At 43.8% G+C, this 27,305-nt stretch overlaps 1 protein-coding gene across 4 annotated transcripts in view; it reads right to left on the reverse strand.

Moving 5' to 3' along the window:
- srpk2 (SRSF protein kinase 2) overlaps positions 1-27,305 on the reverse strand; it is a 64,609-nt gene that overhangs the window by 8,882 nt on the left and 28,422 nt on the right. For 3 of the 4 annotated variants that reach the window (XM_071922714.2, XM_078283322.1, XM_078283324.1), the window contains 9 exons: positions 12,516-12,667; positions 10,118-10,226; positions 8,731-8,818; positions 7,723-7,810; positions 7,507-7,613; positions 6,107-6,272; positions 3,006-3,046; positions 2,005-2,353; positions 2-904 (listed from right to left, as the gene is read on the reverse strand). In XM_071922714.2, the coding sequence (XP_071778815.2) occupies positions 2-904; positions 2,005-2,353; positions 3,006-3,046; positions 6,107-6,272; positions 7,507-7,613; positions 7,723-7,810; positions 8,731-8,818; positions 10,118-10,226; positions 12,516-12,667 (2,003 nt within the window). The remainder of the gene's footprint in view (position 1; positions 905-2,004; positions 2,354-3,005; positions 3,047-6,106; positions 6,273-7,506; positions 7,614-7,722; positions 7,811-8,730; positions 8,819-10,117; positions 10,227-12,515; positions 12,668-27,305) is intronic. The other variant, XM_078283323.1, reaches the window with a different exon arrangement.

A 27,305-nucleotide genomic window follows, 5' to 3' on the forward strand; every position in this document is an offset into this window, starting at 1 on the left:
CCTTTGGGTGTGTCTCCTGTGCTCGAGGACGACACAGTGCGACTGCGGTCGGCGATGGGGCTGTTGGGTGACCGCCCCGCCCCTATTTCTGCCATTCCGACCGGTACGGGGTTTCCCGGCTCGGGATCCAGGGGCAGCTCGGGGAAGCGGGGCGCAGTGCCCCGGTGGCGATCGTTGGAGCCGTTGGTCAGTCCCGGGTCGCACACCTCGCCGTTATACATCTCATAACCAGAGCTGAGAGAGTTGTCCCTGTCCGTGTAGCTGAGTTCAGACTCCACCAGGGGGCAGAGGAGGGGGATGGGGGTGGGCGAGGGGGGCGGAGGCACGCCGGGGTTGGGCTTCAACCCCTCGGACCCCAACAGGACGTGGCCGTTGGTTTTGGCCGAGTTGTTGTTGTTGTTGTGGAGTCTGATGGGGGCGGTGACGTCCGTCAGGAGGTCCGCGGTCGTGTCGTCATCGTCGTCCTCATCGTCGTCGTCCTCATCGCCCTCCTCCTCGTCCTCGTCCTCCTCCTCCTCTCCCTCTTGCTCCTTCGACTCGTCTCCCTCTTCCTCCGCCGCCTCCTCCTCTGCTTTGTTCTCGCTCTTTGGCTCCTCTATCTCGTTCTCCTCTCTTTCAGTCTCTTTCTCCTCCTCCTCCTCTTCTCCCTCCTCCTCCTCCTTCTCCTCTGCCTCCTCTTCCTCGTTGTCGTCCTGTGCCTCTTTCACTCCCTCCTCCTCCTCCTCCTCTTCCTCCACCTCTGCTTGTGTCGCGTCTCCGTTGCCTTCCTCTGAGGTGGGGGGAATGGGGGCATCTTTTTCAGCGACGGGTGTGGGCTCCTCTTCCTCCTCCTCCTCCTCCTCCTCATCGGGGTCGCCTTCTGTGATGCGAGGCGCCTCGCTCTGCTCCTGGGGAGGCGCCGCACCTGACAGAGATGGAGAGAGGAGAGAAGAAGAGTTAAGAGAGGAAGTGGGTGGGAAGGAGATAAAAATGTGCTCAAAGACGGGGTAGGCAGAGTGAAAAACAGCGTGAAAGACGGCAAAGAGAATAAAGATTGAAGAGAGAGAGAGGTGATAGGGAGAGAAGGATAGAGTGAAAGAGACAGGGGAGAGGGTGTGAGGGAGGGAGGGAGAGAGAGAGAGAGAGAGAGACAGAGAGAGAGAGAGAGATCGAGATGGTGGTTGTTTGTGAATCAGCCTAGCCCCCCCTACACAGCCCCCCCTACACAGTGGGACTAGTGTGGGTGGACTGGTTGGAGCCAATCCACCTCCCATTCATTCACAGTCTGCCTGACAGCTTTCTATCTGCACACACACACGCACACACACACACACACACACACACACACCCCAAACCCACACACACACACACACACATACATACTGCAGGCCTGTCAAACCCACTGCTCTGCTTTGGAACATTGCCTTTCTAGTTGTTGACAACCTGGATACAGTAAACAGTACAGTCTAACCTAAATATGTTACTCACTTTTCCTTCACTGTGCATTTCACTTAAATTGTGTGGTGCAACCAACATGTTGTCAGGATACATCGTCTGGCTGAGCCAATGTTTCCTTCACCTTGAATTAAACTGAATGTGTGAGAGAGGCCACACCGAGTAAGAAATAAATTAATGAATGTATCCCCATCAAGTAATTTGAATGAACAAAAATACTCCCAGTCCCAGTCAAACCAACTCCCCCTCACAAAGTCCATCAGCAGCAGCAGAGAGAACAGACCGCCGGGAGAAGAAAAAGCAAAAAATTGGCCTCACCAATGCTAAATTAGTAATCAGTATAATTACACTATTCCCCTAGCAGACAAACAGCGTAAGAACAAGCAACTCTCTTTCTCTCTCTCTATTGTAGTGGAGTTCAATGAGAAATGCCAGTCAAGTTATCTTCAGTTGAACATATTAAAACATCCAAATAATAAAAGGAACAAATATTCGTTTAAAACAAGTTATTCGTGCTTTTAAAAACGTCAATTGAGACAAAAAAAAGAGCTCGGCATCGTATGAACTCACATGTATGATTGGTCAACCTGGTGGGCCTCTCCCTCTCTCCTGCCTCCTCCTCCTCGTCCTCCCCGTCCTCCTCATCCTCGTCTTCCTCGTCGCTCTCTCCCAGGGCCATGGCGGGGCCCGGCGCCGGCGGGGCGGGAGGGGCCGGGTTGTGTTTGCGCCCCCCCTCCTCCTCCTCCTCCTCCTCCTCTCCCTCCTCGTCCTCCTCGCCCTCCTCGTTGGCCTGCTCCTCCTTCTTCTCGGCCTCTCTCTCCAGGGCCTCGATCTCCAGCATCCGCCTCTCCAGCAGCTCCGCCTGCCGCTTCTGTTTCTTCTTCAGCTTCTTCTTCTTGTTCTTGGAGATCTTCCCCACCTGGGATAAAAAAAGGGATAGCGAAGGAGAGGGGAGGAAAATACAAGAGCATGAGTAGGTGGTACTTAAGGTTTGACTCTCTTTGGCGTATCACAGAAGATTGTATTGTGATGTTTAAATAATGTGCATCTAGGCCTCTTCTGTATGTTAATAACGATAAATAATAGTACACTCTCTATATATGTTACTATATTCCTTGTGTTTCTCTGAGAGGGATATGCAAAGTAACAAACTCCTAATTATATTGTGTCTAATATGGTATTTTAATATGTTAAATTCCTGAAATCTCCTATTTATTGGACATGCATACTCATAAAGAAAACCAAGGATCCATCCTAGTTGATGTAGATTGACCAGTGCAGTTGAAAATACAATTAATTTTAAGACATTGTGAGTATTGTGTATCAATAGTGTGGATTTACTCAGTAGCCTCTCCTTGCATCTGTCTCTAGTTGTCATGGAAACCGCACCGCACTGTGTTAAATTGCCGCATGTACCTTTTTTGTCGCCGTGTGTGGGTGTGTGTGTGTGTGCATGCGTGTGTGTGTGCATATGTGTGTGTGTGTGTGTGTGTGCATGTGTGTGTGTCTGTGTGTGTGTGTGTGTGTGTGTGTGTGTGTGTGTGTGTGCATTCCTCTCATTTCATACTCACATCTGCCGTACTCACCGGTTTGAGCTGGGGGGCTGTGCTGACTGACAGACAGAAAGAAAAACAACAATCAGAGGTCGCAAAGTTTATCAAGTTCACAAAGTTTAAGCATGAATCCCTCTCATTACTGGGTTCACACTACGTTCAGTATTCCTCCTGCCTGGAAAAGAGGTCATCGGATTATGTATAGGCTCCCAGACTTCATACATACAGAATCTGTGGGTGAAGTGGGAAAACTGCACACGATTGAAGAAAAGATCCCTCACGCAGTCTTATTCCCTTGTCCCAGATCCATAATAATAATGTTTTATTCTTCTCATGCCTTGGAATGTAATTCCCATATAGCACCGTATAGCCTCGCTTGAAATCATCTGACACCTCAGTCAAACCTGCAATACTAAACCTCAAAAGGAGAGTAAAGAACGCTGACTTGCACTTAAAATAGGCACATAGACTCTATATGATGTTGTGAACTATATATATTATTTACAAAAATATAAAAATAAATATATAAATAAATAAATAAATACCAAAAATATAAAAAGTATTTTCTCAAGAGGTGATACAAATTAGTCTTAGGCTATAATACCTGCACATTGCCAGTCATATTTGCAAATAAAATATGACTGATCAATTCTATTTTCCATAAATATGCATTCTCAGTAGACATATTGGTATATAGAGCATTGATTGAAGGATTTATCTGTCGTTTGATGCTGAATTGACTGATTGATTAATTAATTGATTTGTCATGCACTCTAGGTTTCCAGATACATCCTTACATCACTTTGCAGTTTGTGTATATCAAACATATTCCTAAATAAACTCATTATCGTTATCACACAAACAATGTGGACAAAGTACGTTTTTCTGCTGTATTGAATCCACCTTTTCTGAAGCACATCACAAGTCTGTCCTCATTGTCTCACCAAATTTAATTAGCAGAAACAGAAGTCATTTTGCTATAAAGCACACTTCTCCGCTCATCATATTAATGACAATGAAACATAAAATTAATTTAACTTTCATTCTTTCTCCCAAATCACATAACAGACAGATTGTGTCATCCTCCAGTGTCCTGCTGGAACTTCCTGTTTTGATAGCTAATGGTAATGTGCCTGACCTTAATTGTGCAGAAAAGTAAGCAGTGTAATTGGCTACCCTAAGGCTTAGAAGGACTCCATTGGCTGATGCAAGCAATTGACAGCTCATGGGGGGTTCACCAAGAGGACAGGGTTCATGACGAGTTTGTCAAGTCTGGCTGTTAAGGACTTGATTTTTTTTCCAGTGGAAGAACTTGACGACAGAAGATGAAAGAAGAAGCAAAGTCTCTTGTCTCTTGCGCTGAAACACAAGCAGCCGACGAGGCTTTTCTGCTTTTGCTCCCTGGATCTTATTTCTTCACTAAGCACTTCTCTATTATACATGATCATTCAAGTGAAAAATTATTATTTATTACATTCGTTGTCTGGCCACTGTGGTACTCACATTCCCATTCCTACTATTCCTACTATTGGTTTATTTTAACGGTGGCAGGTGAGGAATTTAAGATTATTCTACTGCTATTCTACTGCACTAATTGTGAATCACTCTGGGTAAGAGCATTACCTAATTACCTAAAATGTAAGTGTAAAAGCGAGACTGCATGAGTAAATCAGATACTTTTCCAATAACAGTGCCTGCTGTCTTTTAGTAGAGCCATGCTGTTGCCAAAGTTAGATCTTACTCCAAATGGTTTGGGGTTGTTGGACAGCTTTACGAAGCCATGGGACACACGTCTGCCTGTCTGATTCACTGTCAGCTGATTAGGCAGATCAGCGTGTGTGTGTGTGTGTGTGTGTGTGTGTGTGTGTGTGTTCTTGTATTTCTATACTTATGAGGACCAAATGTCCTCACATAAAGTGAGGACATTTTCCCAGTTTAGGGGCTAGTTTAGGGTTTGAGGTTAAGATTAGAATTAGGATTAGGATTAGAGTAAGGATTAAGGTTAAAGTTTTTTTTAGGGTTAGGGAATGAATGTAGAAAATTAATTATCTGAGTCCCTACCTGATCACTCACTGTAAAGTCCTAAAATGTAAAAGTAAAGTAATCAGTAGCCAGGTTATGTGGTGGCAACGATGCTCTCTGGATCCTTAAACCATTCTGAACCTCCATGATATTCAATTCCAGTGCAAATTATACTTTAGAGATGTGGTATAATTCACTTTCTCATTACCTGCCATCTGTGAAACACATTTGTAATTTTAATTTTTTTTGAGTAAAAAGTTAGCAATATTTTTTAGTAATTTATACTGCAGCACTTCTCTTCCACCCAGAAATTTAAAGACCATTTTGGGGACTTGGTACACAAGCAAAATGAGCCACTGCTCTGATCGGCTGGGGATCCAACTCCCTTCTCTAGCCCTGATTGGTTGACTTCACTCGAGTCCAGTGGCTATACAGACACTCGGGCAAAACAGACACATACAGGCAAAGCGATAGGTCTCGTCTCTTCAGACTACTTCCATCTTCACTGAAAATACTGTTAGACTCGACTAGACTAGACCGCTTCTTTTCTGGCTGGGAGTCAAAGAGAATGACTCACATTCAGACCATTATCTTTTTTTTCTGCAAGATGCTTTTTTGATTTAGGCGAAACAGTAATGTTTAAGGTCTTGGTAAAAACAACTTTGTTTAGCAGCTGCTCCCGTTTCTCACGTCTCGTACGGTGGAATGTGATATCACCAATGAATATTCATGAGGTTTCTTCATTAATTATTAAATAATAATAATTAATAGAACTTATAATAAATACTTATACGATACATATAATATTTATTCATTAATACCATAATAATATTAATATTATATGTAATTGTTTAGATAGTTGTACTCCTCTTCCTTCCTTCTCCATTATTTTTGAGCAAAATCTAAATGACTGGAAAAAATTGGTAATTTTCCCAATTAGGAACTATGACAAAATGGCAATGACTACACATTTCCGTTTTTCACTGTTACTCCTACACATCTCAGAGCGCCACTCCCTAGGATACCCCCCTTTAATTCAGTGCATCTAAAACATGTAAAGTGTGTGTGTGTGTGTGTGTGTGTGTGTGTGTCCCTACCTGCTGATCCGGAGGGTGGGGGCGCCCCAGCTTTCTGCCACTCAGTCGCCTCCACAGCCATGCGCCTAACAAAGGCGTCGTCCACACACATCAGGATGTTCTCTGGCTTGATGTCCGTGTGGATGATCTTACACTTACTGTGGAGGTAGTCCAGGCCCTGCAAGACCTGCAAACACACACACACACACACACACACACACACACACACACACACAGAAATATAAACTGAAATCATGCAAACGCAACCCTGTTTAGGCATGTAGAAACACATAAATGCAGGCAAGCTCTCTCCCTCCTTGCCTCGGTCCTTTTCTCTATCTCTCTCCTTCTCTCCCTTTCATTCCTTCTCTTTCTCTGAGCCAAATTAGACGTTCTTTTAATGCTCGTCGTTCTCTTAGGGCAGACCAGGCTGTTGATGTTTTGGGGTTTTTTTTCCACTGTTTTTCATCTCGTGTGTTTCTGTGCTTCTGGCTTTGGGTTTGAAGCGGAGAACAGTCTCAATTCATTTCTATTCATCTGCAGCTTGGCTTTCAGGCAGGAGGCTGGCAGCGGCTGAAATGGCTGGATAAGTTCACATGCTCGTCAGGAGGTGGCTAAGGGGGAAATGCCTGGAAGTCCTGTGTCTTAGGAAGGCAACAGTCCTGGAAAAAAAAAAAGTGTGAACTGCACAATAGCACGCACTGTATTAGTTGGCCAATGTGGCGGGTGTGAATGTTGCTTTCTGAGTCTCTCTCTCTCGCTCTCTATATATATCTCCTCCGTTTTTTATCTTTGTTCATCACTTTTTTCCTTTCTCTCTTTTCATTCAGTCTTTCTAGACCATCCGTTTCATTCCAAAGAAAGCGGTGAACTGGGCAAGGAAAGTGAATGAGTAACACTTCCCCCATTGAACCCCCATCGCTCCAACAATACAAGTCTGTGGCTGTACTGGGCAGGACCCAGATGTGAATGTGCACTGTATGTAAGGTGGTGCTGAAAAAGCAAAATCCTTTCCTGAATAAATGCAGATTAAACAAGCCAACAGTAAACATCCTAATGAATGATGCAGTCGCTTTCTGGGCCAATCAGTAACAAATTTGTCACCTTGTTTTGACCTGCAATGCAGCGCCTCCCTTGGGCCAATCAGTGTAATTTTGAAAATGCTGCATTGCAACGCTAAGATACATAATATCCCCAGATTTCGTACAAATCCAGTAAACAGTGTCTGAGATATCACACACGACAGACGAATGACTGAACGAATAAACAAACAAACGGATGGAGACTGATTCATTGTCTCACAAAAACACAAGGACAGAAATGTGTTTTGTGGGGGTGATGTGTATCAAAATGACTTGCATACATAATGAAGTGCCAGGTGTGTAAGCAGAGTTTGTGTGTGTGTGTGTGTGTGTCCTTACCTGTCTGATAATGCTCTTGACACACGGGAGCGGCAGGCCTTGGTAGTTGGACTTGATGATCCACTTCAGCAGGTGATGACCCAGCACCTCAAACACCATACACACATCTGGGACAGGGAATCAAGGAGCAACACTACCAGGTCTCTGTCACAGACAAACAGACACACACACACACACACACACACACACACACACACACACTTCTGATGGGGATACGTATGCCGTTGACTCCAGAGATCTTGAAGTCGTCGATGAGCTGAACCACCATGTCCTTGTTGGGGTCGCCGGGGTCGCTCTCTCTCACCTGGAAGACGAGAAAAGAGTAGGATGAAGAAAAGACAACAAGATGGGGGGGATGGGGAAAGAGGATGAGAAGACAGGAGGATGAAAAAAGGACAGCAACAGAGAATAATGAGGGAAAGAGGACAAGAAGACACGGGTGTGAGGAAAGGAAGACAAGAAGAATGAATGAGGGAAGGAGGATGAGGGAGTTGGATGATTATAGGAGGAAAAGAAAGAGGGATGAAGGAAGGGAGATCAGAGAGAGGTATGGGCAAAGGAGGAGAAGAAGACAGCGGGGATGAGGGAAAGAGCAAGCGAGAAAGAGAGATGAGGAGAGGAAGAAAAAGAGAGAAGAATAAGGGAGACAGCGCTATGAAGATGCTGAAAAATTGATTGCAATATTCCTTTCACCAGCCATGCAAGATAAATGACCAGTGTATCTTTGGGAAGGACGGACAGCAGAAAGGGAGGGAGAGATGAAAGGAGATAAGGAAGGAAGGAAGGAAGGAAGGATTGAAGGAAGGAAGGAAGGGATAAACAAACTAAGGCAGGAGGGAACATCAAAAGAGAGGAAGGGAAAGGCAAGATGGAGAGAAATTAAAAAAGGAAGGGAGAGGAAAGATAAGAAGGAAGGAAGGAAATAAGGAAGGAACGAACGAATTAATGAACAAAGGAAATAAGAAAGGGAAGGAAGAGGGAGGGTAAGGAAAGTGAGGAGAAATGGGGGAAAGGAGAAAAAACTTGCATAATAATAAGCAAACTAAGGCAGGAAAATCATGAGAGGGGAAGGAAAAGAGGGAGAAAGCAAGATGGGAAGAAAGACAAAAGGAAGGGTGAGGTAAAATAGGGAGGAAGGAAGGAAGGAAGGAGGGAAGAAAGGAAGAAAGCATGGCGGGAGGGTTTCTGATTCGACACCAAGAGTCAAACTAGTCAGGTGCTCACACATCGTAGCAGTTTGATCTCATCCAGGGCCGTCTCTGTGTAATGCTGAGCGCTCTTCACCACCTTCATCGCCACAAAGTTCTTCACCCTGCAATGACACACACACACACACACACACACACACACACACACAATTCAATTTTATACTGACTCATACACTGATAAGCTGTTATAAAGCCAGTCATGTTATCTATCAGTCTGTATCAGAGACGGGACAATAAAAATTATCACCTGAACTTATCAAATGTCCCTGACCACACCTTCATCACACCTTTGCCACTCACACTACCCTGCCAGATATTCACCAAAATTATTGGAAGCCACCAGAGCATAAACACATTTTTCAGTTTAAAAATGAGTGTATGTGGCATTGTATCAGGTAGAAATTATGTTAACACGTGCCAAAACCTGCCACCTCATCCTTCATCATAGACATGTGTAACTGTCCATAGATATTTGCGTTTAATTTATTGTACCCTTGATTGTTTTTTTTATTATTGCATTGTATTTCTGGCAGTCGTGTTGTGTGTATGTTGTACTTTAATGTTTCTCTTTTTAACGTTGTGCTTAATCCATATAAATGATTTTTAATTGTGTGCGCACTGGCTCCGAGAAAAAACGACAACACTCATTTCATTTAAACTGAATTGAATTGTCTTGATAAAAGAATGAAAAAACTGAAAAATCTGGAAACAAAGTAAGCATTCTTTATGAAGCGCAGACCATATCTTACTAGTTTATAGCCACCATTAGTATAATTAGGTCCAGGTGACATGAGTAAATGAGTGTGTGTGTGTATGTGTGTGTGTATGAGACAGTGAAAGGTGACACTGGGACGATGATACTGTCATCCATCCGCTGTGGTTAACATGTTAACGCAGGAGCTACATTATGGTGCAAATGGCTGGCTTTGGTGTCAGCGCAAGGAAGGTTTGGTTGCAGCTGTTGTCATGGTAACGCGCTGGATCCTGTCGACAGGTGCACGTGTGGTGTGCGCATGTGAGTGTTTTTCCGTGGTGTGTGTGTGTGTGTGTGTGTGAGAGAGAGCTTTTGTGTTGTGTGTTTCTCTGTGGTGTATGTCTGTCTGTTGTGTGTGTATATCAGAGCAAGGTTGCATTAAAACTGTGAGTGTGTGTGTGTGTGTGTGTGTGTGTGTGTGTGTGTGTGTTTGCGCATGTGGGTGGCAGCATGTGTCAGACTGTGTACATACTGTGTACAGTATATGTTATGTAACTGTTTTTCTGTGTGTGTGCATTTGTGGTGTGTGATGTGTATGTATGAGAGCATGGTGAAGGTTGCATTAAAAGCCTTTGTGTGTGTGTGTGTGTGTGTGTGTGTGTGTGTGTGTGTGTGTTTGAGTGAGTGAGAGAGTGTGTGTGTGACTCACTGTATGTCCCAGCACAGCCATACGGTGGAGAAGTGGCCCCATCCCAACTTCCTGATCACATGGTACCTCCCGTTGAACAAATCCCCTATCTTCACCGGATGGTACCCTCCTGAGAGAGAGAGAGAGGGAGAGAGAGAGAGAGAGAGAGAGAGAGAGAGAAAATCAAGGTTACAGACTACTGTAAGTGATAACTAGGCAATGACATATGAAATCCATTAGTGAGTAAGAACTGGAAAGAAAGCGACAGAGAGGGAGGGAGAGGGGACAGACAGAGAAACGAGACAGAAGGCAGACAGGAGGAAAGAAGGACAGGAGAAAAGTACAAGACGGGGCGGATTTCCAAGGGCAGGTAGAGACGGCGGCTGGTGAAGAAAGCTACAATAATGAAGAGAAGGAATACGTTTCTTAACTCCTCCATTCTAGACCTGTTCTATGCAAGGACCGCCTGGTCATAACAGGAACACTTAAGAAAAAAGGGTGTGGAAAACCTCTTTTATTTAGCTGACAACATGGCGTTGGTGATAAGGCGGTTGATTTGTTCTGATCCAAGCATATCCTTTTTGAATTGAGCAACTGTGAGTCACGTTAACATCTGACATTTGGTGGACGCCTTAATTATGTAGCATGCTGACCCCAGTGGGAATCAAACCTCTAACCCAGATAAGAATGCAAATGTGTTTTGCATGCTGACATTTTTCTGTACATATGGTGCCTCCATCCTGCAGCATCAGTAAAGTGAATATTCTTGTTTATTTTTGTGTTTTTTAGAACGCTAGTCGACACACTATGACACTTTATGAACATATATATGGCCATAGACTTGTTAATTTACATGCTGTAAATTCACAGTCACTTCTTCAGTTTTCATTGTTATATTTTGCATATATTAACAATGTTTCCGTAATGATGTCATCATTTTATGCTGTATACATACTGATATTTTCAGTTTTATAGCATTACGTTTATATATTCTTATTTTTCTATATAAAGCACATTTCTAATTTAGTCATCCATATCTAATAAAAGAATTGTGACTGCAGCAACATCTTGTATGTAACAACTGTAAATAAATGCAGTAACAATTGTAACTTAATCCATAAATGTTAATAATGCATACTCCCATATTTCTAATCAATACCGTCTACATAACGTGTGTAATTGACACCAGCATATGTTAATAGAATTCCACAATTGTTTAGATTCTATTTTATTGCTTTTTATTTGTGCTTTTATTGCTTATTGATACTCTATTTGTGCTTATATTCGATCTGTCTTTTTCCCTACTGAATCCTATTACTTTTGCTGCTGCAACAACCTAATTTCCCCATGGGGATCAATACCACCCGCACACTTTTTGAATTCAAAAAATCATATACAAATTATATGTAATGCTTCAACCTGGATCTGAATATAATTACCAAAATGAGACATCAAAATCCTCTTTGCAACAACGATACTTTCCAGCTGGCAGTAAGCGAAGCCTAGCTTGCCAGGCTAACATTTGTAGTAGGTGTATTTTATTGATCTCAATTTTGGGGAAATTCTTTAATTACTGCACAACACAGGAAAGGTAGGCAGGCCAAAAAATATACACTGAGAACTACAAATAACTAACAAGTGAGATCTGAAAGTTTGCTTCCAGAACATCACAGAAATCGAATTTAGTAACTCTTAAAAGTAAGTAACTCTTTAAAATGTATGATAGCACCTGATTAAAACACATCATAGTATTTTTAAAATGATAATAGGCAACTAAAGTTCTTGGTTGACAAAATGATAACACTTGCAAACACACTACACTATTTTTTTCACTGATATTGAAGGATAAACTTAGTATAATGTTTTTTTAATGTTTACAAAATGGCATCCGAAGCCACTGCAGGGAGCTAGCAGAACGCTCCTTCCTGGCAACAACCAAACAACCTTGAGACACTGGTGTCACAACTACCAAAGCATGTCACACTGATGGCTAGAGTGACACTGCTGCAAATCCCATTAGGATGGAGGGAGAAAGGAGGGAGGAGGAGGAGGAGGAGGAGGAGGAGGGACGGAAGAAACCAGATATGGGTCCAGACAGCCTTAAGTGTATTGGAGAAAGAGAGAGACAGAGACAGACGAGTGAAAAAGAAAGACAGAAAGATAGAGAGTAGACACAGTGCAAGACAGATATAGAGAGACAGACAGAGAGACAGACAGAGAGACAGACAGACAGACAGACAGACAGACAGACAGGGAGACAGACAGGGAGACAGAAAGAGGGGGAGCCATTGCAGACGAGGAGTTCCCCTGCTCCGTACGACAGATGTAGAGAGCGGAAGTAATGGGCTGGGACAGACGACTTCGGTACGTGTGTGTGTGTGTGTGTGTGTGTGTGTGTCAGTCTGTGTGTCGTCCTGACCTTTGCAGTAGTCCGCGGGGTCCTCCTGCTCCTCATCGTCGGAGCCCAGGATCTCCTCCTCCGGCTCCGGGGGCCCTGCCGGCTCAGGGGGAGGCGGAGGGGGCGGCGGGGGAGGAGGGGCACTCGCCGGGGCTTTCTGCTGGGTCTCAGGCCTGGGAGAGAGAGGAAGAGAGAGGGAGAGAGAGAGAGAGAGAGAGAGAGAGAGAGACGGTGGGGGGGGGGGGGTTAGGTAACCGATCAGGTAACTCCTTTTTAGAAAACCTTTAGGGAAGCAGTGTGGCTCTCTGGGTAGAAAGGACCCCGACTGCCTCCCGGACAGAACATTTTACATTCACATTTTTGGCATTTCTGGCTGGCACTCTTGTGACTCACACTGAGTGCAGCTGTGACTAAGCTTAAAGCGCAGATCAGAAACATCATATTAAAATAATAATCCGTGGCATTTTCATCTAAATAAATGTCCGTTATGGTACTCTCTATCGCCGATTGACGTAATACAATAGTGATTCAACTATTACACCATTCATGAAAGCTTTTACATTTGCTGTTCTAAACAGCCGGTGGTAAGTCTTTCCTGGGAAAATTCCTCTGGTGCACAGGAAGTGATGCTGTTCGCGTTTTCGGCGGCAGCAGTTTGTTTGCAATGAATAGTAGAAGAACTCGGCCGTTAGCGTGAGCAGCGATAGCCACCATGGCTGAACAGACAGAGAAAAGAGCGCCACCTACAGAAACTTCATCAGCAGAAAATCCAAGGAAAAAGACGTCACAGTAACTGGCCACACTGTTTGATTGACAGGTGATCTCTGGGAAGTGCAGTGCAAAAGGAAAAAAAGAGCCGAGTGAATGATCCTGGTTCAGTGTGTCATCGGTAAAAAATGCCATGCATCCTAATGGCCACTAGGGGGCACATAGGGTAACAGTGTGTGTGTCAATATATGAATATATGAATGAATTAATTAGTATGTGAATGAGTTACTTTTGGCTCCATGAGGTGCTTTGCATAAAAAAAAACCCCAAAACAGATCAATCTCGCGGATTTAGCAGAGTCAAACGCAAAGACATTCCTGTGTCCCTCGGATGTTCTTGTATCGTAGACAAGCGCTAGATAAAGACGTACAACAAGAGCCGAAAGCGGTTTTCTTTTTCTTTTCTTTTTTTAACAAGACACGATCATAACTGGAATCGGTTGATGACATTGGGCAGAGCACCCCGCCAACACCACACCCAGGAGCTCAGGCATGAATCAGCAGAAAAATGGCTACCATCCAGAATCAGCAAAAAGAAAAAGAAAAGAAAAAACAGCTACTTACTGGCTCAATAATGGAAAAATCTATACAAAACTATAACATTCTTGCCTGAGGTAAAATGTATTCTTAACGAGGTATGAGACATGATGTAGGACCCACATGTCAAGAAGGGTGCTATTGTTCTTTAGCTAAACCAACATAACGAGAGAGAGAGAGAGAGAGAGAGACAAAGAATGCAAGAAAGACAGCTTGATAAATAATCGCTGCCACCGTATTTCAGACAAAGTTAGTTCCTCGGGGTTCATCTCCATGGTTAGTACTTTTAGTTAACGGCCTTGTTCCATTTCTGCCCGCCGCCCCTTCGGTGGTCTAAAATGGAACTGAGCCCATGAGAGGGAAAACACAAAATAGGCTGCAGAGCACAGGCTGCCTCACACCGCTGGCTTGCATTTTAGGCGTTTAGCTGGCGCTCTTATCCAGGACGACTTACAATGATTGATCAGACAGGGGGTTCAGCGTCTTGCTCAAGGACATTTCCACGGCACACGCGGCACATTATTGCGGGGAGCGGGGAACGCACCTGTGACCTTTCTGTTTTGGGCCGGACACCCAAACCGCTGGGCTTGGGACTTTAAAGTCATTGCAAACGATGGCACTTTTCAGACTCATGATTTATGCTCGTGTTCCCCGATACTCATAACCTATTTCATGCATCTCGTCTGTATAATTAGCTCACTGTCACCGTTCACTGGTCCACTACAGGACACTCAGTACTGGACACTCACCTCTACAGCTGCAACGATACTGTATGCCATGTTATCTGTCGTATGTCTTGCACTGTTCCCTTTGCACTGCATATGAAGCGTTGTTGTCCTTGTACCATGGGTCTAAGTACACACTGTCTAAGATGTTGGCATGTGTCTGTACCAACGCCACCAAGGCAAATTCCTCTACATTTATTGTACTTGGTGAAAAAGGTTACTCTCATTCTAATTCTAGGAATTTTCCATGGGTATTTTGCTATTCTTTCTTGTTTCAGTATTCTGCGTGGAGGACACAGCCCACACTCACATTCATCAGTCCTAAGGAGGAGGATGGCGTTTTCAATCACCAACAATACCTGATCATGACTCAATCGCAGCTCAAGCGCAAGACGCTGGCTGTTTCAATGTTGTGTTTTGTAAGACTGCACAAGGTTAATCCTCATGCTAGACGAGACTAGGCAGAGCTTGGCGAATGCTTTTAGCTCGGCGTCACCTCAAAATAGGCAAATATGATCAAATGCCAAACAAAGAAAGAGAAATACAAGCACATATACACACACACAAACACACACACACACACACACACACACACACACATAAAGCCAGTGCTTGTGAGCTGTGATAAATTGCGGTCACAGGCGCAGACACATGATGGAGCCTCTTGGTGCGTTGCCATAGCAACTGCAGAGCAAGGGGGGGAAAATCCAGGACACAAAGCGTTAACATGGCAGCGAGGACAACACACACACACACACACACACACAACAGCAACAGCTCCTCCAAAGCAGCGGCGAAGGACAGCAGATCACTTGGCATTGAGATTTCATTGCTATTTTACAGCGGACACACACACACACACACACACACAGACACAGACACACACACAGTAGCGGGGCTGTGCCCTTGCAGTAGGATGCTGCTTCTTTACCAAAGCAGTCACGTAGGATGTCATACATCACGTCTATAAGCTCAGTGCTTTTATATGGCTCGTCCTGCCTTTGGCCGTACGAACACTTAGCCCCTATAACTCTCTGGACCCGAGCCGAGCGGCAACATTAAGATAGCAAAGCCACCACAGTCTGAATGACAGGCAGAGGAGAGAGAGAGAGAGAGAGAGAGAGAGAGAGAGAGAGAGAGAAAGATCTAGACAGAAAGAGAGACAGGCAGATAGAAAGAAATAGGCAAATAGAAACAGAAACAAATAGAGAGAATGAAAGAGGCAGAAAGACAGACAGAAATAGAGAGACAGGCAGACAGACAAAAACAGAGAGATAGGCAGACAGAAATAGAGACAGACAGACAGACAGACAGAGAGAAACAGAGAGCCAGACAGAGAGAAACAGAGAGACAGGCAGAAAGAGAAAGACAGAAATAGAGAGACAGACAGACAGAAAGAGAGAAAAAGAGAGAAAAGAGAGACAGGCAGAGAGAAAGAAAGAGACAGGTAGACAAACAGAAGCAGAGAGAACGAAAGAGATAGACAGGCAGACAGAGGGAAACACAGAGGCGGTCAGGCAGAAAGAGAGAGACAGGCAGATCAAAACAGAAAAACAAGCAGACAAAAACAGAGACAGGCAGACAGAAAAAAAAACAGGTAAACAGAAACTGCAAGAAAAACCTGCAATAACAAAACAGAGAGCGTGATCTGAAGGTTCATGGGAAATCTGCTCCACTTTGAATCTCTATACACTTGACACACGAGAGGCCCTTACACAATCTAACATGCAGAATGCATGTGGGTGTGTGTTTGTGTCGGCATGCCCCGGTCCACACCGCCACATACTGCAAGCCATCCTACCTCCCCATACACTGAAAAACAGGTGGAGGTGGAGAGAGCACTACAGCGCCCCGAGCCAGTGGAAAACACCAGCGGTAACAAGCCGGAGCTAGACGACAAGCTCACCCTTTACACACCAAAACACGACTGGCGTGCCTCGGAGTGAGCTGAGGCCATTACCAAACAAAAATATGACTTTCATTTTGTCGAAAATCTAGATTTTTTTTGTTGGTGGTGGTTTGAAGATTTCTTGGTTTCTATCCTTGTTTTGCATTTGCATGTCTCCTTTATGTGTTTTTTTTATCATCATATTTTATCAAGTTTAAGTTTGTATATTTATACAGCCCTTCATCACATGCATGTCTCAAAGGACATTACAGAGAATGAGCCTAACTAGATCTAATTGATCAATAATCAGCCATAGAACAGAATGATATAAAACAAACATCAGGAAAAGCACCAGATACAAAAAAGCATATATTTTGTCAGATTTTATTTTAATCTCTGTCCAACCAAAGTGAAATAAAATAAACTAAACCAAACTAAACTCTAATTCAGTGGTTCTCAACCATATGCCATCAAGGCCCAAGAGTCTGCTGGTTTTCATTTAAACCAATCACTACACAGCAACAGCTGTAGCTAATAACTACAGCTATTAGCACTACAGCTAATTTCACTAAACCCTGCAGACTCTTGTGCCTCGGTGGAACATGTTTGAGAAACACTGCTCTAAATCATTTTTCATCGTCACCTTTAAAATCAAAGTTAATACAATTTGCTCCTTAGCTGAAAGGTACATTTTTATCTCTGCTTATATTAAACAAGGGCTTAAGTGACATTCCTGAGCAATCAGTAATTAGTTGTGCCTTGTAGTTTTGTGCAGGAGTGTGCCATGAACCGTTTCAGAGAGGTTTCAGACCACAGCTACAACAGATCATCACTGCCATTTTTCTCATTGCAGGCATACCAGTCACCTGTTTACTGGGTTAGACAGAATGAACCGAACTCTAGCTTAGGGTGGGTGTATTGGAAGAGCTGTGTTGATTATCAGGGTGGCATAAACACTGTCATGGTTAACTTTGACAAGGTTACAGTGTGTGTGTGTGTGTGTGTGTGTGTGTGTGTGTGTGTGTGTGTGTGTGTGTGTGTGTGTTCACCTTGCCTCAGGGTATAGCGTGGGAGAAGCAAACCTGAACTGTGTGGAATGTCCAATGTGTACAGTATAAGTATTTTCATGTTCATGTGCAAGGGGCTGTGTTTCTATGTGTGTGTGTGTGTGTGTGTGTGTGTGTGTGTGCATGTGCGTGTGTGTGTGTGTGTGTGTGTGTGTGTGTGTGTGAGGGTGGGCTTATAAGGCAATGTCTACAATAATGCATGTCTACCCTTCTTCACACTGTTCTTCTTCACACTTGCACATGTCAAGTCCATGTCTGATGTCTGTCTGTATGCCTGTGTGTGTGTGTGTGTGTGTGTGCGTGTGTGTGTGTGTGTGTGTGTGTGTGTGTGTGTGTGAGTGTGTGTGTTGAGACAGGAGTCTTTCAAGTTGAGACAGGAGTCTTTCAGCCTATTACCTTGTACTGTGAAGATAAATTACTGCAGGTTGCGTCTTCCATCCTTCAACATCTTGCTATGTGTGTGGACATGCCCAGACTGCTTCTCACACTGTATCTCTCAAAGAGTGTGTGTGTGTGAGTATATATCAGGACACATACACACACACACACACACACACACACACACACACACACTGCCCACTCTCTCTGACTGCCACTCCAAAAGCACTTCCACTCTCGCTCCCAGCACAGGCATTCGGAGCCCCAGTGTTACATTCTCAACAGCCCAGCCCTTCTTTTCTATATCCAGCGCACCTTATCTGAACACTGCTGGTACACAAACAACTATAAAAGGAGTCACTTTTCTTACCACACATATCTGCATAAGTATGACGTGACTAAACAGCCAGTGAGGCATAAGTACACTTTGTAGTGTGCCAAAGGAGCTAGTGTATGGCAGAGAGCAATGTCCAGGCTCCAGCATTCACACATGAAAACCTGTTCAGTCATCATTGGATCTGCAGAAGTTCACCATGACTACCATGGAAATAGGCCCTATACCATGTGGAGAGATGCAAATGTGGATGTGGTGAATATTGAACAAAGGGACAGAAAAAAGAGATGGAAAATGAACTCTTTCTTTTGCTGAATTCCAGAGGGAGGAGACAGAATGAAAACTGAGAAAAAAGAGAATACTGCATACATGCATCACACACACACACACACACACACACACACACACACGCATACCTATACACACACATGACAGCATGTGGCTGTTCCAATAAAGCCCTTCCCTGTCAGAGGGTGTCAAAGCACATTAATAACCCAAGGCCTGTGCTGTGCTTCAGGACGGGGCAGGAAAATAGTTCAGCACCATTTCATATCACTCCACTGTCTGTTCGAAGAGTAAGATACAAGAAATATAAGGAGTTGTCCTGATTGCCAATCTAGATAAGATGCTTTACAAACAATCAAAGCCAAAACGTCTTGTCTAATGCATTCTTTATCAAATCACACACCTTGTCTGAACAGTTAGTGTTGCTCTAAATCTTTGACTTGACAGGTAAATGTAAAGGTAAAACAACTGTCAACTTCAAGATTTACCCTCAAAATAAGCAATAATTTATATTTGTGACAGACATAAATACAGCTCTAAGTCCTCAGTTATCATAATCCACTGCCACTGTGCCAATCTAGAAGACATTTAGTTCACATGTAAGATTCAACTGTCATTTATTTATCTCTTGCATTTTGTTAGGTTTCAGGCTTAGCCCTCCTCAGTTGAAGTCAGTGGAATCATGGTCCTGGATATCGAGCTTTTAACATATCAACATATGGAGCCAAATTGTCACTGCAGGAATCAGTTTTAAGTCTGCAGCACACCTAAGATCCAGATCTCTTAAGGTTGTTCAAGTTGTCAGGACTCTCATGTCCCGTACCACAAAGCTGTGAGTATGGAAGGGCTAAGATGATGTTATCCATAAGGTCCTGTTGATTTTCATGGCTAGGAAGGTTGACTGTATTGTACTGAATGTATTAAGAAGCTCAATGTCCAGTTCATATCTGAGGGATCTGCAGAGAGGGACCATGCCCTCTGTTGTTTCAGAAGTGCAGAACCAGGATCAGGATTTGTGTCTGGATTTGATTCTGTTGAGATGATATTGTTGTTAAAGACAGATAGACCACCTCTGCTGTTGTTGGATCTTTGCATCTTTTGGATCCCTGTCAAAGGCTTGTACACCTTTTGCATTTGAGCTGAGGGTTTGTTTTTGCTGCTTCCTCAGGTGGAAGCTTTGGGACACCAGGTTCAGTTCAGGGTGCTGTGAGTCCTCGGTCTTGATGTTGGAGTTTCTTGCTGGATTCTTACTTCCATGACTTCTGTGTCGCTGAGTTATTCTGACTCCCCAGTTTTGGCTAGACACATTTTCTGATGCGGGTTTACTTTTTCTGAGGATTCCAGTCCACGGTCATCTTAGTTGGAGCGTATATTTTTACAGCTTTTCTTCCCAGTCCTCCTCCAGAACAAGTCAGTAGATGAACCAGTTAAAAGAAAGCCATGAATGCTTGTTTATTCCTGGTCTCCTGTGGGGAATCTGGGTCTCACTGAGTTTGGCCCATTTCATGACTATCTGTCTATGACTATGAATTTATCTACCAAACTTGTCAAAACATCCCTCTCCTCAAAATGTACCCATTGTTCTACAAAAAAACGAGTGAAAAAGTGATGATGATGATGATGATGTTAGGTTAATCATATAGGGATTTGAAGTTCTATGGGCACAGCTATCAGTTAACTTTTGCTTGTGTGTCAGTCTAGTTCTTCCCAATGACGCCACAATATATGCAATCTCTCAATACATGTATAGCACATGCTTATGTGAATTATCAGCACAACTGGAATGCATCTTTGGACAATCAGTTTGCTTGGCTGACACCATCAATTATATAATAATAATATCTTATCTTAAATCTTAAATAATATCTTATCTGTCATACTTGTCAGTTTACAGCAAAAAACCAGAGACAAAGCAAATAGCAAATAGCAAATAGTCTATTTTTGTGTTCCACGGGTCCTATGCTTTAAACATGCACTGTATGAGTGACAGTGTTATGCTCAGCTGGCTCTCAGCGAGGGCCTGTAAGATAATCTCCCCTGCCTTTAGACTGATTAGGTGTAATCAGTTCACTCACATGCCTCTGGAGACTTCACATCAATGATGTAGCCTGCTGTTACTGACCATGAAAATCACAGAGCGTTGCTAGCACATCACCGCCCAGCGAGAAGCCGTATAGAATAGTTGACCGCTCTCGAGTTCAAACTTGATGAGTCATCCATGAACATGTCTCGTTATCACCAAGGTAACAGGCATTACTTAGCAACAAGAGCATCATCCTCCACTCTCAATGTTAAGGCGTGGGTTTCTGACCACGGGTGTCCTTCAGTACTGCTTAACCATCCCATTGGTAGTGTTTCTATCTCTGATTGATTCATCATCTATCTTTCTTTCTTTCTGTGTCTCCATCTTGGCCCGTGTCAGCAGGACAGCTGACTCATTCTCTCCTCTCCTCCAGAGTATCTGTCTGTGTGGAGAACTGAGATCTCACCGCTATTTTCAGGCTGCAGCCTGACGTCACTGGCTGCACTGCCCCCACACAACCTCAAGCTGCCATTATGGCTCTGCAGGATCCAGTTTCACACCACCAGCCCTCTGTTCAATAGATTACCATACGGTGCAATGCCAGATTCCCATCCATCATATGTCTTTGCAAGAGGCTGCTACCACATAACCTTGACTTTCCATTCTTTCTCTCCAGAAAGATGCAGTTTTCACCATCTAAGGCATTACAGCAATGCAAAATGCTGCGCCACATGCACGCAATACATGCAACTTAATGTATGCATACAGTTTACATGCATAAACATGATGTATCCATCAACAGCCATGTCTCCTGTCAAACCGCAAGACACTGAACCCCTACCCACTCATTCATTTGTAGGTCACTCTGGATAAGAGCATCAGCTAAACGCCTGAAATCGAATGTAAAATGTAAACCATAATCTGGTCAAAACAATTATGATGTGGTTGCAGTGTTCTGTGCAGCTCCACATGTTTCAGCCAAATAGCTTCCTATAAATAAACACAAAGAAATACATAAATACACACACTCAGCTCTGTGCCTCGGGGTCCAGGCCACACTGATCTATAGGTGCTGAATTGACTATAGCTGCTGTAATTCCCCACAGGCAGCCGATGGATACTAGACCACACGCTATGCTACATTGACTGCACTCAACAGTAGACATACAGTGCGCCGTGTAGGCTACTCTACACACACACACACACACTCACAGACACACACAAACACACAAACATGCACAAATGCAAACACGCACCTAGTCAAAGATCACAGACAATAAAAGCATATAAGCAAGATCTATACAAAACACTGCAGCACACACAAATTCACATGACTTAAGTGCACTAAAATAAACTCACAGACTAACACAGACACTCACACACACGCACACACCGCACATCTTTTGCCCATATACAGCAGTCAGCCACCCATGTGTGAATGCATGGAAGATTCGTTCGATAGAACCACTTGACTTTGAATAAAATTTGCATTGGGAAACAGGGACACTGTTCTACATGACTGGTGTGGTGGCATATGTGTGCATGTGTACACCCACAAAAACACAGACGCACACACACACACACACACATACACACACACGCAGACACACACACACACACACACACACACACCAACACACACACAGCCTTGAGGCAGCTGAAGCCGAATGACATGGCTGCAAATCCAGTCAGACAAGCACAGTGGTCTGATTCTATCCTGTCGGCACAAAGACCAAGATCCACATCCCCAAACACACACACACACACACACACACACACACACACACACACAGAGAGCACATGCAAATGCACACAGACACATGTGCATGTGTGTGTGCATATTTATGTGTTTTTGTATGTTTGCATGTGTGTGTATGTGTGTTTTTTGTGCTTTGTTGTTGTCCAAAAAGCCATTAGGCTTGGGATCATGGTTTACTCCGCTCAGTAATAACAACATCCAGCCACATTTCCTACACACAGGCCCGGTGGGTATGGTCATCTACTGTATCTTTCATTGTGTAGTGCACTTTATAGTGTGCACTCCTATAGTGCACTCATTCATTCCACTCTGTATTTATACATTCCAGTGACGTCAGCCAGCCACAAAGCCTGGCATTGTGGAGGTCACATCCGCCCACAGTGGTTACAGCATACTAGAGACGGCATATATATGCATATATGAACGCCAATTCACACAAACACACACACACACACACAAATGCACACACACTTGCATGCAAAAAGAGAGAGTGCAAAAGCCTGCGCTGCTCCTCTCTAATGATTGACATTCATTCATCGCGGGTTCATCACCCGTACTGCTGTCACCCATCCATGTGGACCAGATCAGGGTTTTCTCAGAAGGAAGAGGGGATGCATTGAATTGAAACAGAGCCCAGCAATGTCAACAATTTTCCACCGTAGAGAAAATCTAGTCCTCACTGTTTTTGTATTATTATACAACACTTCATGAGCGACAGGAAGTTGAAATCGCACTGAGCAGAACCTGTGAATCTGGGGGGAAATTCCTCCTTTTATGCTTGTGTAGATTGCAGTAGCTAGGTCGGCCCTATTTGAGAAGTTTGTAAGCAATAAACCAAGATATGTTTGTAAGAAATGAAACTAATCTCAAGAAAATATTGGGAAATTGCACTTAAAAGAGCCCTCTTAAGAACCTCCTATGATTTATCTTTTGAGCACTTTTGTGAATCTGGCTCCTGGAGGGGGATAGTAGCACAGTTGCAGGTAATGATGTTGGCTTGTTAGCTTTTGGTTGTCTGTAGCATGCTAGCTGACATTTTGTTTGCAGATGGCATGGTTGCTGGTACATTTATTCTTTAGACTATTAGCCCTTTAGCCTATAATACAATTTGGTTTCTGAACTGCTGAGCGGGCCGTTCCAAGCCAGCTATGTCAGCCATCCCATTAGCCCGTTGTTTTCAAACTCAATAGCGAGTTTAGAAATTATTGCATAATGTTGGTAATTAAGGATAAACCTAAATGCAGGTCCAGGGTAGTGGAGGTGATTTTGGCTGTATTTGGTGTCGAGAGCGGGTGTCAAGGGGGGTCAACCCTGTAACATTTAGATTAGGCGGCTGGTGAATGGTGCTGCCTGTCTGATGCGATGGTCCTGTAGATCTATGACAGCGTAGCCTGATATCCTCTAGTCACCATTTGTGGGTTAGTACATCATTCTTTTGATATCTGAATTTGGCGTCTGTATGAATGCTCACCTTGGATTATGGTACAAAGGATTGCAACATCAAATCCTGTGTATTGGTAAATGCTGGGACTTTATATCACTGCTGCGCCACTGATGGCCTCCTGGGATTCAAATCCTGTGAATACGTTGATACGGCGGATATGTCACAAGAGAAAATTTAGTGTTTGTTTTTCAGGAAAGATATTTTAATCCGCCCAAATCAAAATCCACAATCATTACCGGCAGCAGTGAGGTGTGAATCATGTAATTGCTGGTTCCAGACTGCTAATTATTAGCACCGCTGCTATGGCCTGCACCACTCCCACGGGGCTTCATTTGTTGATGCGTAGGCCCTATCTCTAGCTAGGTAGCAATAAGTCCTCTGCAAAGTAGCATAACTGTATGAGTTTTCAAATAGAGGCTCTAAATCCATCCTATTAATGACTGCCAATCAAAGTGGACGTGACCATTAATAAGATAACTATATATAGCTGTGCCTCAGAACCACCATGGATAAAATATAGGCCTGTCAATCAAAGCAAGAGGTAAAATAGAGAGCTTATTTTGCATGTTTTGACTTCGGTTTGCAGCTGTGCTGTCCAGAATGCCTTTGGGTCACTCGCATTGCCACAAAATGGCTGAATTGCAAAAGTCTCTGCTTGATTGAATTCCTCTTATCGTTTAGTTTATTCCCTGCGTTATTCATATAGAAGGGCTAGAAGCAAGGTTCCTCCATTTAGATTGTTCTTCAGATGTGTTTGAGAGATAGAGGCGAGAGGATGCATGTTATCTAAGAGAGATTCACCTAATTACATCAAAACCAAAGAGGATGCCTCACATTTCACAGCCCGGATTCTCATCCCACTCATCATTACACCTTCTCTGGCATGGCACATCTAAACCTGCTGGCTGCTGTCTTCAACTCATAAAATGACATATAACACTCAGCTGGATGAATGCGCATGGAACCATGATTTGACAGGTTTCAAACCATGATCCTATGGTGAATATGATCGACTCAAAAGACAGAACTAAGCTGGGCTGTAGACAAGACCTTAGTCACACGACTCAAAGCCAACAACAACGGGGGGCAAAACAAAGAAAGGTCAATGCTATTAATTATATCAATAGTTTTGTAAGAGTATGTATCACTTTTTCAAACAGTGGATATCTCATTCTGGAAAGAAACTCTGGAAAGTGTGATTGCATTCCAGTACTATTTTGGGTGAAAGCTTAATATACTGGATGGACAGAAAATGGCTAGGCTATTGTCAATGTCAGTTTTGTACAAACAAACAAAGACTGAGTCACAATAGGCTCAAGACAGAGAGTCTAATCCATTCAACCATCAAAATCTGGACTTGACTCAAACTTGACTCTTGGTCTGATTTAAAGCTGTCTATGCTTTGTTTAGCCACAGTTTATATAGGCTTAGCCCCTGATTCTACTTCTATTCGTCTTAAATTGGACCTCTCCCATTTACACATCAAAATTTTGACTTTGCCTATTAGCTCTGCAATGTACATTATTGTATAGTTGTCTGCAAGTTTTAAGTTTGTCTTGATGCTGTTTTCTCTGCCAGATCTCCCTTGAACAAAATGATTCTCAATAGGGCTACCGGGTTAAATAAAAGATAGCAGATGGAGATATGAGATAAAACAAAAGTACCGCAGCCCAGTCAGTGCATAGATTCAAATCCTACCAGTTGCACATGAATGATCCAGACTCACTCCCTGCCTCGAACCTCCCAGTATTCAGGCGATTATCCCTGTCAATCTAACACCACTCTGCCGCTGTCCCTCCCTAGTTCTCTCTCATCTTTTCCCCTCTGCCTGTTTTTTGACAAAACGATTCTTAATCTCAATGGCACTACCTAGTTAAAAAAAGATTAAGTACACAGCCTTGGAACTAAGCCAATGCACAGATAGAAAACATACCATTTGCACATCCGCAACCCAAACTCCAGGTACTTCGCCTATTAGTCCTGTCAATCCAGCACCACTCTGCCACTGTCTCACCCACATTCTCTCCCGTCTTTTCACTTCTGCCTGCTTCTTGACAAAAACGTTATTGATCTTAGTGGGGCTACCTGGTTAAATAAAAGATAAATAAATGAAACAAAAAGTCCTGGAACTAAGCCAATGCAGAGATAAAAACCAGTTGCAAACGAAGACCCAAACTCGTTCCCTGCCTTGAACCTCCGGGTATGTAGCCTATTAGCCCTGTCAATCCAGCGCCACACCGCCACTCTCCCTCCCTCATTCTCGCCCGTCTTTTCACCTCTACCTGTTTCGGAGGGCCCTGTGGCGCAGTCGGAGCACGCACAAAGCCAGACCCCATCTCTTCTTAGTGGCCCGAGACGAGCTACACTCCATAGGGCAGGACAGAAGGATGGATGGGTGGACAGAGGGATGGATGGATGGACGGACAGACCCACGGTCAGAGGATACTGTAGCTCCTCTCCCTGCTGCAGACTCTCGGACACTGGCCATACAAACACAGCGTTGGTGGGACAAGACGAGCCTAGCCTAGAATTCCAGCAGGAGTCACATGGGCTGCTGACACCCACCTGCTATGGGTCCCTCTCAAAGCCCATTGGAGTGTGTATACGCATATGGGCATGAATGCACACACAGCTAAATCATACAGACGCACGAGGTATGACATGCACATACACACCGGCCCAGATGCATATACACACACACGCACAGGCATCCACATTGAAGCACACACACACACACAAACAACATCTCACATACAGATCAGAAATGCAACACACACCCACAAACACTCATATTTGCACCTATCAATCATAAAATAACCTTGTTACCATCTACCAAACAAACACAAACACACAATCTGAAAAGACATCCAAGGCCAAACATCGTTATAAAAGGACTTCATAATATGGTCTGGATGTCAACTAATTAACATACCAGTCTGTCTGGAGTCTCTATATTGCTGTCAAGACAGAGCAAGACTGGGCGTGAGCTGAGCGTGCTGAGTTGGCAAAGTTATCTACAATTTTGACTATTTTATGGGTCCAGAGCTCAATAAACCCCACCCACTCAGGGCTGCCCTGGTTTGCAAAAACAACAGCCATGACCATAATGCAGAAAGAGAGATGGCAGATGAATAGTGTTCTCAGTTATGCAGCACAGACTAGTGACTCAGTCCTACAGAGCCTAAGGTGTTAACGAGGGGTTAAGAGTGTGAGCATGTTTGCGTGTGTGTGTGTGTGTGTGTGTTGGGGGGGAGAGGGGGTCCTGACAAGGGACTGTACCAGGGGACGGAAGGAATTCAGAAGCACAGTAACACACACACACAGATTAATACGCACACACAGACTACTGTACTGTACACATACACACGCAGAAGGAAACACACACTGACATACAGATAGACACGTACAAATACAAACACATCATCTTTGACACACATACACACACACACACACAGGAAGCTACCCAAACAAACACATGCTCCACCACACACGTAAACACAAACAGGCCATTATCATTCCAGTGCTTCGGCGCTGCAGCATCAGTAGAGATTAGGCCCCCGGTGACCCAGCATTACCCAACACACTGCGCAAGTCTGCAGAGAGC

Source organism: Centroberyx gerrardi, chromosome 4 (assembly GCF_048128805.1).
Source record: "Centroberyx gerrardi isolate f3 chromosome 4, fCenGer3.hap1.cur.20231027, whole genome shotgun sequence".
Lineage (NCBI taxonomy): Eukaryota > Metazoa > Chordata > Actinopteri > Beryciformes > Berycidae > Centroberyx > Centroberyx gerrardi.